This window comes from Somniosus microcephalus, chromosome 30 (genome assembly GCF_052327205.1).
Source record: "Somniosus microcephalus isolate GS21.2 chromosome 30, FLI_Smic_1.0, whole genome shotgun sequence".
NCBI lineage: Eukaryota > Metazoa > Chordata > Chondrichthyes > Squaliformes > Somniosidae > Somniosus > Somniosus microcephalus.
In genome coordinates this window covers 8612306-8624130 of record NC_141016.1, presented here as the reverse complement: position 1 = coordinate 8624130, position 11825 = coordinate 8612306, and the positions used below count along the sequence as shown (strand labels likewise).

Genomic DNA, 11825 nt, shown 5'->3' with positions numbered 1-11825 from the left:
GGCCTCTGGGAGTTGTAGTCCGCCAGCGCGCCGAGCGGCGCCCGTCTCCATGACAACCCGCCGGCCTGCAAACTACAACTCCCAGCAGGCACTGCGATAGCGCTTGCCTCTAAAGCCAAGGGCTCAACCGCTGATGTTTGAAAAGACAATTAGGATTTTTTTTTTAATTTTCACTTCCGATTTTAGTGGTAGAGTTTATTCATTTTAAATATAATTTAAAAAAAACACATTTTGGTGGTGAAAGGAGTGGTGGGGGCAGCTTCCGGCGGCGCCACTGTCCCCGCTCTTTGGTTCCGCTCTCAGTTTTGGGGACGGAGGGGGGAAGGCCGGCCTGGTGCACCCGCCCCTCAGCCGCTTCCCCTCCCCCCGCCACCCCCTGTGTGTGAGGCGGCGGAGGAGGAGGAAAGAGAGAGCGAGAAATCAGCATCTTCTTCATCATCAGATATATTTTTTAATTAAAGAGAGAGAAAGGGGAATGAAGAAGTTCTTCGACGCGCGGCGGGAGGCGGCGGGCTCGGGCTCCGGAGGCGGCGGCGGCGGTGGTGGAGGAGGAGGCGCCGGCGGAGGCTCGTTGCCGGGCGGCGGCTTCATCGGCCGGGTGTTCAGCGTGGGGCGGCAGCAGGTGACGGTGGAGGAGGTGGTGGCTGAAGGTGAGAGAATCAATCCCTTCCTCCCCTCCCCTCCCCGGCCGGCCGGCCGGCCGGTCACTGCACCCTGGCTGCAGCAATTATTGCATCGCTACTCCAGCAATTATTGCACTGTTACTCCAGCAATTATTGCACTGTTACTCCAGCAATTATTGCACTGCTACTCCAGCAATTATTGCATTGTTACTCCAGCAATTATTGCATTGTTACTCCAGCAATTATTGCATCGTTACTCCAGCAATTATTGCATCGTTACTCCAGCAATTATTGCATCGTTACTCCAGCAATTATTGCATCGTTACTCCAGCAATTATTGCATCGTTACTCCAGCAATTATTGCATCGTTACTCCAGCAATTATTGCATCGTTACTCCAGCAATTATTGCATTGTTACTCCAATTCTAGTATTTCACCACCTTCCACTTACTGCATTGTTACTCCAGTTATTGCATTTTCCATTCCAAATATTGCATTATTACTCCAGCAATTCTAGCATTTCCCCTTCTAGTTATTACATTATTACTCCAGCAATTATTGCATTTCCCCTTCTAGTTATTGCATTATTACTCCAGCAATTATTGCATTGTTACTTTAGCAATTCTTGCATTTTCCCCATCTAGTTCTTGCATTGTTGCTCCAGCGATTCTTGCATTGTTGCTCCAGCGATTCTAGTGTTTCCCCTTCCAGTTATTGCATTACTCCAGCAGTTCTAGTATTATTACTGATAGCCCCCTGCAAGCCGAGTACTATTACTGATTGATGGAAGCAGACCAGAAATTCAACTAATGATGGAACCAGCAGCCCAACAATATCACTGTAGACTTGCTGCAATCACAGCAATGTTGCTAATGGAGCCAGCAACCCCAATATTACTGATCCAGCATTCCCATTGATCCAGCAATCCTGCCGTTCCTGATCCGGCAATCCCACCGTTATTGCTGATGGAGCCAGCAATCTCAGTTTTTAAAAATCTGTTCACGGGATGTGGGCGTCGCTGGCAAGGCCATCATTTATTGCCCATCCCTAATTGCCCTTGAGAAGGTGGTGGTGAGCTACCATCTTGAACCACTGCAGTCTGTGTGGTGAAGGTGCTCCCACGGCGCTTAGGTTTCTTTGTAGCGGATTGGTACAACTGAGTAGGTTGCTCGACCATTAATAGGCAGTTAAGAGTCGACCACATTGCTGTGGGTCTGGAGTCACATATAGGCCAGACCGGGCAAGTACGGCAGATTTCCTTCCCTAAAGGTCACTAGTGAACTAGATGGGTTTTTACAACAAATCGGTAGGTTCACTGATGTTACTGTAGAGCTACGGCAATCCCAGTAACGTTAATGATGAAACTGCACCCTCTGCGGTCCCACTAATGTTACTGAGGTTACTAGAATTGCTGGGTTTGTTACCGAGACCTGCAGTAATCCTGTAATAACTGAGATCAGCACTCGCAGTAATATTACTCCTGGACCTGTAGTGAATACATCAGTGCTCATTGTCCTCCAGCAATGCTATTACTCTTGGTCCTGGAACAGCCTTAGTAACATTACTAATGGAGCCAGCGATTCTCGTGCTATTTCTGAGATCTGCGGTAATTATATTCTGATAGACTGGCAGCAATCCCAGTAATGCTGATGGACCCTCATCAGTTATATTGCAGATAGAAGTGATGTTACTGATAGACCAACAGCAAACGTAGTAATGTTATTGACAGATTCACAACAGTCCTAGCTGTACAACTGATCAATCTGGAGCATGTTTTATTGACACAGTTGCAGCACTCTTCACAGTATTACTGATGGTCCTGTAGCAGTTATATTGGCATACTGCTGATGGATCTGAAGCCAATATAATTACTGATCGACCGGCATTAATTTTAGTATTGCTGTGATTTGTAAAACTTGTTTTGTTACTGAAATCCTCATTTATTATCATAGCGTTGCTGGTGCAGTTGCAGCAATTATTACCCACAGACCTGCATCCAGTATACTATTACTGATCAATCTGTATTGCATTCTAAATATCATTATCACGCCAAGTCTTGCAAAGAACTATAATTAGTGCAAATAGTAATATCCAACCCCCCCCCCCCCCCCCCCCAAAACAATGCCTTCAAGATGGAAATTATTTTGTAGAAAATATAAGTGTTTGAGAAATGATAGCTGACTGTTATTGTGTTTTAGGATCAGTTGTGTCAGCCGTGGCTCAGTGGGCAGCACCCTCGCCTCTGAGTCAGACGGTTGTGGGTTCAAGTCCCCACTCCAGAGACTTGAGCACAATAATCCAGGCTGACACTCCCAATGCAGTGCTGAGGGAGTGCGGCACTGTCGGAGGTGCCGTCTTTCCGATGAGACGTTAAACCCAGGCCCCGTCTGCTCTCTCAGGTGGACGTAAAAGATTCCACGACACTATATTGAAGAAGAGCAGGGGGAGTTCTCCCCGGTGTCCTGGGCCAATATCTATCCCTCAACCAACATCACTAAAACTGATTATCAGGTCATTGTCACATTGCTGTTTGTGGGAGCTTGCTTTGCACAGATTGGCTGTCGCATTTCCTACATTACAACAGTGACAACATTTCAAAAAATATTTCATTGGCTGTAAAGCGCTTTGGGACGCCCTGTGGTCTAAAAGGCACTATAGAAATGCAAGTCTTTCTTGCATTGGTGAATCCACATAATTTTAAAGGGTCTGTGTCGTGTTTGAGAAGATCCTTTGAAATGATTTACAAAGTTTTAAGTTACTGTGATTTCCGTTCAATTTTTGGTTCTGTCGGGGCTTTTTCCTGAAGGCACTGACTCGTGCTGGGATGGTGCGCCGTGGAGCTCAGCACCTTGCCTGAAGAGGCCAACCTTGTGTGAGCATAGGTCGTGATTATTGGTGGGTTATTTGACTAGGAGGGGGGGGGAGGGGGGGGGTGTATAATTGCTATGTTCTCACCAAACGTCACCACAGGAACATCTCCCAGTAGAGTAATTAGAGAGCAGCAACCCTGGCTGATATTTTTTTCCCTCCTCTCTCAGTCCTATTTTTTTCTTTGATTTGCAAATGATAATACTGAAGTTGGCAGGAACCGAGAAGCTTCATTGCAAACTGATCCTGTTAAAGAAAGAAAGAACCTGCATTTATATGGCGCCTTTCAAAATGTTCCAAAGTGTTTCACAGCCTTTTTTTGAAGTGTAGTCACTGTTGTAATGTGGGAAACGCGGCAGCCATTTTTGCGCACAGCAAGCCCCCACAAACAGCAGTGTGATAATGAACAGATCATCTGTTTTACTGATGTTGATGGAGGGATAAATATTGGCCAGGACACCGGGGAGAACTCCCCTTGCTCGTCTTCGAAATAGTGCAGTGGGATCTTTTACATCCACCTCAGAGGGCGGACGGGGCCTCGGTTTAACGTCTCATTGTTAAACTGTAACAGTGTCTGGAGTGTCGGCCCAGATTTTGCGCTCGAGTCCCTGGAGTGGGACTCGAACCCACAACCTTCTGACTCCGAGGCGAGAGAGAGAGAGAGAGAGAGAGAGAGTGTTACCCACTGAGCCAAAGGCTGACACCTTCCTCCAATCATGCAAAGCGGATTCATCGCGCAGTGTGTCTCTGTCTGCAGCAGGAGCGTTTGCTCACCTATCTCCTTTTTTTCCCCCTTCCTTGAACAAGTTAATTATATTCCTTTTTTTAAAAAAAATATGCAAGTTTTGTAACCGTCACACATTGTCTGTCCGAGAAGTGGTACATTGGAGTCCTAAACCGAATCTGTGAAACGAGCTGTTCGGGCATGTTCACTCCATGGGCACGTGCTTGAGTTGTTGGTCATGTGTGGAGGCCGGGAGTAAAGTTGAGGCCCTGTTTCCCCATAAACAGTTCTGAGCACCTGTTCTCAATGGCAGAGGTGGGAACGAGTTGCCCACTGCCTTGACCAGGCATGTGCTTTGATGTGAGACACCAAGAATAGGCCAGGAACGCAATTTCCTTCAAAGAGTATGGCTTTCCCGTCCAAAAATAATTTTAAATTGCAGTTCGTTTTCCTAATTTGGCTCAATTGCAGCCCGTGAAAGTTGTAAACCACATTTACAACAACAACTTGTATTTCTATAGTGCCTTTAACGTAATAAAACGCCCCCAAGGCGCTTCACAGGAGCGTAACACTGACAAAATTTGACATCGAGCCACATAAGGAGATATTGGGGCAGATGAAAGAAGTAGGTTTTAAGTAGGTAGATGCAGAGGATGTTTCCCTTCGTGGGGAAATCTAGAACTCGGGGGCACAGTTTCAGAATAACTTTTAGAACTGAGGTGAGGAGGAATTTCTTCTCTCAGAGGGTCGTAAATCTGTGGAATTCTCTGCCCCAGAGAGCGGTGGAGGCTGGGTCATTAAATACATTTAAGGTGGAGATAGACAGATTTTTGCAAGATAAGGGAGTGAAGGGTTATGGGGAGCGGACTGGGAAGTGGCTTTGAGCCCAAGATCAGCCATGATCTTATTGAATGGCGGAGCAGGCTCGAGGGGCGAAGTGGCCGACTCCTGCTCCTATTTCTTTAAGGAGTGTTTTAAAGGAGGGGCAGAGAGAACATTAGAATATAAGACGTAGGAGCAGGAGTCGGACATTCGGCCCCTCGAGCCTGCTCCGCCATTTAATGAGATCAGGGCTGATCTGATCTTGGGCTCAGCTCCATTTCCCTGCCCGCTCCCCATAACCCATCCCTCCCTTATTGTTCAAAAATCTGTCTATCTCCACCTTAAATATATTTAATGACCCAGCCTCCACGGCTCTCTGGGGCAGAGAATTCCACAGATTTACGACCCTCAGAAGAAATTCCTCCTCATCTCAGTTTTTAAATGGGCAACCCCTTTATTCTGAAACTATGCCCCCCAAGAGTTGTGACCCCGGCGTGATTTGAACACTCAGCGTTCTGATCTGGAGTCGGACGCGCTACCGTTGCGCCACGAGGTCTAGAGAGTGGTGGAGAGGTTGAGGGAGGGAATTCCAGAGCTTCGAGCCTTGGCAGCTGAAGGCACGGCCGCCAACAGTGGAGCGATTAAAATCTGGTGAGGGGGGGCGGTGCTCGAGGCCAAAATTAGAGGATCGCAGAGATCTCCGAGGGTTGTGAGGCTGGGGGAGGTTGGAGAGATAGGGAGGAGCGAGGCTGTGGAGGAATTTGAAAATCGAAGTGTTGCTTAACCGGGAGCCAATGTGGGTCAGTGAGCACAGGGGCGATGGGTGAACGGGACTTGGTGCAACTTAGGACGCGGGCAGCAGAGTTCCGGACGACCTCAAGTTTACAGAAGACGGAAGGCCAGCCAGGAGTGTGTTGGAATACAGTTAGTTGTATTTCGACAGTGAATGTGGCATGCTTATATCGGAGCCATTTAGAATATAGAAGAAGTGATTGCAAGTACCGAACGTTACAAGCTCTGCCGTATTTAGGATAATGGCTTCACTAAATGTGACCTAACTTTTATTTCTCGCAAGTGATCTTTTGGCTGACGATGTTGTGGAAGGAACCTGTCTAGACCTCACCGTTTCCATTGCTTGTCTTCCACCAAGTTTACAGCCCAACCGGCTGTGGACCTTGTTTGGCCAGTGCACAGGGTCCCAGCTCCCCAGTGTATGTTTAACAGGTTGCAATCCACGCAGGCAGAGTCGATTTCCGACTCGCCCCTCCAACTAATCCTCAAACGTTCCTTGTACAGCGACATCATTTAGTGCCTTTTAATCTGAAGCCCCCTTGGTGTGTTTCCCCTCTCGGTTAGCATTTGCGGCAGGGGTGGGATGTGATATCAGAAAAATCTGTTGTGCATTTGCACCGGATGCAGCGACGTCCAGAGAAAACAGTGAAGGCCGCAAAGGATTGACTAGTCACTGGAGGTCATTTGGGGAGTCGGGACAGACGCTGTGGAAAAACATGATCTGACTAGCTGGGTACTCCCATCTTGATGTGCGGACTGTAGAATATCTTTTTCGGTTGCACAGCTATTAACTCAATGTGGTGGAGGGCAAGACATAAAAAGGAAACTTGTGAATGCTCAGAATCTGAAATCGGATCTTTTTATTTGGTCAGCTGGGGACCCGTGTTCAAGTCTCCAAACCAAACCGCTGAGAAAATCTGCACAGGAGTTTGTTTGCTTAGTGTGGGTTGCGCAGTCTGTCGCTATAGGGGCGCAGTCCGTTTTCTAAGAGGACTTGGAAGCAAGAGCTAAGGTTTTTGCGGGAGCTTGCTGTGCGCAATTTGGCCGCCACGTTTCCTACATTGCAACAGTGACTACGCTTCCAAAAAGTACTTCATTGGCTGTAAAGCGCTTTGGGAAAGGTGCTATCTAAATGTAAGTCTGTCTTTAGAGTACGAAGCTCTCAGCTTTATTTCTGGGGATGGTGAATGTGGCCAATCGACTGGCGGATTCTGATCGGACATTCGCACTTCAAATGTCCTTTTTAGAAGTCAGCAGCGGTGATGGGTGTTTGTTCAAGGTGTACTGATTCAGATTGACATTCAAACATAATATCCTGTCATTTCCGATCGGAGGCTTCCTGCGTGTGGAGGTCTCCGATCTGGAAAAAATCTACGCCCCTCACCTGAGGGCTCCCGAGGTCCAGCCATTTCCGCTCCTGGGCCTCTCCACAGTCGGAATGCGCCGAGGCCCAGGTATCCCAGGGGCGCAGGCGGTTCGCAAACATCCCTGGGATCACGTGAGCCATGGGGAACCAACCGAAGAAGGGAATCTCCCTTCATACACTTGACAGATAGACCTGTCAAAAGTATGAATGGGGATCACTGAAAAAGCACATCAAAACATTCATTAATTTTTTTTTAATTAGTTAAAATTACATTAAATTATATTTTAAACAAATTAAATTGAGAATTTTTTTATGGGGCTAAAAATAAACATCTATTTTTAAAGTTTTTAAAATTATAAATGGGGAAAATTATTTTTTAAAACTTTTTTTTAAACTTGCGCCTGCTTTTACCAGGCGTAAGATTTCTAAGGGTTTTCAGCGGGCGGAGGTTGTGCAGAAAGCGGAACTCTTTCCCCCCCGCAGAGGCCCTTCTCCAGGGCAGGCGTCCGATCAGTCAAGAGGATTCTTGGCAGATCGGAAGTGTCGGTTTTCGGCGCTTGTGCTTCGCACGGCCTGAAACCGAAACTTGTGAGTTCCTACGGGTTGTGTACACAGCCCATACAGACCCGTAGGCATTGGGGAAAATACCGGCCAATTTTGTAAAGTGGGCTGTGTTCCCAAGGGTCTTGGAGTGGCTTCTTTTAACAGCGCTGAACAGAAATGCTGATCCATGCATAAACTATCTGGACCCACAGTCTGTTGTGAAAAGAAAGCCTTTTGTCTGGTTAAATGCAGAAGTTGTTTGCATTATGTTTCCTTTTATTTTCATCTTGCCTTCCTTCCCACCCCCCCCATGGGTCCGTGTCCCGCTTCTATCTCCTCAATCCTCCTTTCTTCCCCCCCCCCCCCCCCCCCCCATGGGTCCGTGTCCCGCTTCTATCTCCTCAATCCTCCTTTCTTTCCCCCCCCCCCCCCCCCCCCCCCCATGGGTCTGTGTCCCGCTTCTATCTCATCAATCCTCCTTTCTTCCTCCCTCCCCCCTGAAAGAGTTGATGGCTGAGGTAAATGTGATTTGCAATGCTGGGAGACCACTTGCCAGCACCCAAGTACCTTTAGAAGTTCAACAATTTCAGATCATAAACCTCGGCCCATTGGCAGGATGGGCGCACCAACATCAGTGTTCTTGCTTAGGCCAACATCCCCAGCATCGAAGCTCTGACCACGCTCGGATCAGCTCCGATGGACGGGCCACATTGTCTGCATGCCCGATACGAGACTCCCAAAACAAGCGCTCTACTCGGAGCTCCGGCACGGCAAGAGAGCCCCAGGTGGGCAGAGGAAATGCTTCAAGGACACCCTCAAAGCCTCCTTGAAAAAGTGTAACATCCCCACCGACACCTGGGAATCCCTGGCCCAAGACCGCACAAAGTGGAGGAGAAGCATCCGGGAAGGTGCCGAACATCTCGAGTCTCTTCGCCGGGAGCAAGCGCAAGGAGCGCACGTCAACCCAAGCACCTCACCCACCCGCCCCTTCAACCACCGTCTGCCCCACCTGTGACAGAGACTGTAGGTCCCGCATTGGACTCGATCAGTCACCTGCGAACTCATTTTTAATGTGGAAGCAAGTCATCCTCGGTTCCGAGGGACTGCCTAAGAATAAGAGAAGATGATAACCTCGGCCCCTATCGCATATATTTTCTCTTTTTTTATCCACACTTTTTGTTTGGCCTTTTTACTTCCCTCCCACATGGCAGCTGTCTTTCACTCTGCCAGCGCAATTCACACCCCATCTAGAGCCATCCTTTGTTTCTTAACCTGTCCCATTACCATCTCCTCTCGCCTTGAATATCTCTCAATGTCTCTTAATCTCTCCTGCTTTCTATCCTATCACTGACCTTCCCTTTTGTCCTTTCATCCCCTCCCCCTTTTCCCAGCCCCTAAACCTGCTTTCCATTTCCTGCTTTTTTCCAGTTCTGACGAAGGGTCTTCGACCTGAAACATTGACTCTGTTTCTCTCTCCACGGATGCTGCCCTGGCCGGCTGAGTTTTTCCAGCGTTTTCTGTTGTTATTTTGGATTTCCAGCATCCGCAGTGTTTTGCTATCGTACCTTTAGAAGTGTTTGTTTGCCGCAATCCAGTGGAAACGGCCAGCAAACGTACAGCCACTGACCTCCAAAACCAGTGATGTTGGATGAACCTTTGCTCCTCTCTCGCTGCATTACACCATACCAAGTGAGGGGGTTTTGTCATTCCAATGTAGTAAAAATATTGAGAAACAAAGGGAAGCCGGCAGTGATGAGGAATGAGTGACTAGATCTAGCGATAGTGGAAAAGTGCAGCGTTGAGTGGAATGCAGTGACGTAACACACTGCAGGATAGGATGAAGCGTCATATTTCAGTCATCGGGAAGACTAAAGAGGAGGTAGACCTTTTTTTTGTTATAGTCCAATTAGTGAACCTGTATCACCGATAATGGGCCAGAAATTCGGGTCGGAGGCTTCCCGCAGGTGCAAGCCCCCGACCTGCACTTACCTAGCGCGCCTGCCATTGTGCTGTGGGCCCGCGTGGGATTCCGATCCTGGGCCTCCTCCAGGCACGCAGTGCTTGCGTATCCCAGGGGCGCAGTTAGTTTGAAGCATCCCTAGGATCACGTGGGCCATGGAGAGCCAATGGAAGACCTGTCAAATTTATGAAGAGATTGGCCCCAAAACCTAACTAAAACTTCAAATAAATAAATTTAAAAAATCACATTTTTAAAGTAACTATAAATTACATAAAATAACTATTTTAAACAATAATTTAAATTTTTGAAAACATTAATTATAGTTTTTAACTGGGCTAAAAATAAACTTACCTTTCTTTAAAGTATTTAAAAATAATAAACCTGTGGAAAAAAAATTTAAATTTTACTTAATTCATCACTTACCTTGTTAAAAGCAGGCCTTGCAACTGCTTTTTAAAAGCGTAGCTGCTGGAGACTTACCCTCCTGGAGAAGCCTGCAAAAAAAAACAGATGTTCCAGGCGTATGCGCTGCCTCTCCGGCGCACGCGTTCGACCTGTGAACCCCTTCCTTCAAGGGAACGGAAGTTCCGGTTTCCCGCGCATGCACGAAACCGGCACTTTGGTTGGCCCTACGCGTGAGTACCCAGCGCGTACTCACCCGTGAGGACCCGAATTTCTGGCCCTGTATAAAAAATAAATTGATTGGGTGATGCATTTGGTTCTAGTTTGGCGGTATTGTTTGGCTGAGGAGGTTATTTTGATTGGGTTAACTATGCTACATTGCTCTACCGTTCCTCTGGGTGTGTACTGGCCAACAATGCAGTATTTCCAGTAGCAGAGTCCAAATGAGCGGAGACCCCCCAACAAGGGCCTTAAACTTGAAAGGCACCCAACGCGAACATGGGTTCTCCAATTGTGGACTCTTTGGATGAGTTCTTGGCAAAGCCTTTCTACGGAACGCATGCTGGCGATGTGTGCTGTTTCTTGGGGGAAGGGGGGGGAAGAGAAGGAAAAATAGGTAGGGAGATCGAATAATAAAATCTGCCTCCTGTTTCCTTTTAACAGCATTGATCTCGGCTGCAGGCTTGTGATCCATTGCCCAGCATTATGTAACGCTGAGCGAAATTGTCATCTAGCTGAAGTGCTTGGACTGCCGAGCCAGAAATGGGTCTTGTGGGAGGTTGGATTTGACATGTTCAGAACGCCTGGGAGGTCCGGGAACTGAGGTAGCTTGGACCACCACCTTCTACTCTCAGAAAGATGATGTACTGATTTTTGGAGAGCAGCACATTTTTATTGCCAAGTTCACTGGATTTTGCAAAGAAAAATGGACAAAATGGCAGCATAGTGGTTAGCACTGTTGCCTCACAGCGCCAGGGACCCGGGTTCGAATCCGGCCTCGGGCGACTGTGTGGAGTTTGCACATTCTCCCCGTGTTTGTGTGGGTTTCCTCCGGGTGCTCCGGTTTCCTCCCACAGTCCAAAGATGTGCGGGTTAGGATGATTGGCTATGATAAATTGACCCTTAGTGTTAGGGGGGTTACGGGGATCGGGTGGGATATGTGTCGGTGCAGGCTCGATAGGCCGAAATGGCCTGTATCTGCACTGTGGGGTTTCTGTGATTCTGTGAAAATGCAATGCCCCAAAAGTGGAACCTGGGACTCGGTCTGTTAAACCAATGGCTCTGATTCGGGAGAATAACATAAGAACTAGGAGCAGGAGTCGGCCATTCAATGAGATCATGGCTGATCTTCGACCTCATCTCCACCCTCCCGCACTATCCCCATATCCCTTGATTCCCTTAATATTCAAAAATCCATCCATCTCCGTCTTGAATATACGCAATGACTGAGCCTCCACGGCCCTCTGGGGTAGAGAATTCCAAAACCGCGTCTCCTTTGCGTATTGTAGGCCAGTGGGTTTTTCCCTTCTGAAGAAGCAGCGGGCAGGATTCCAGAGTGGCAATCCTGAAGCGCAGGAATTCCATGTACTTAGTGACAAAAGTTCACATTTGTTTTCATGAACTCTGATCAAGCTGACATAGATCTATGCGGCCTCTGTATGAATGAGTCCCCCTTCGCGCTCATTGATTTCAGTAACGCTCCCTTCAAGGTGATGTCCCAGTTTG

The 11825-nt window shown here is 47.8% G+C and overlaps 1 protein-coding gene and 1 non-coding gene across 12 annotated transcripts in view; one reads left to right on the top strand and one right to left on the bottom strand.

Moving 5' to 3' along the window:
* Positions 1-264: 264 nt before the first annotated feature.
* The window catches only part of aak1b (AP2 associated kinase 1b), a 146770-nt gene continuing 135209 nt past the window's right edge, over positions 265-11825 (top strand). For 6 of the 11 annotated variants that reach the window (XM_085970972.1, XM_085970969.1, XM_085970967.1 and 3 more), the window contains exon 1: positions 267-650. In XM_085970972.1, coding sequence (XP_085827098.1) covers positions 476-650 — 175 coding nt within the window. In that variant the 5' untranslated portion in view covers positions 267-475. Of the gene's footprint in view, positions 651-11825 lie in introns of all 11 variants that reach the window. The other 5 variants (XM_085970973.1, XM_085970976.1, XM_085970974.1 and 2 more) reach the window with 2 other exon arrangements.
* trnaw-cca (transfer RNA tryptophan (anticodon CCA)) lies at positions 5522-5593 on the bottom strand. The gene has a single exon. It is a non-coding gene; the product is annotated as a tRNA-Trp (tRNA).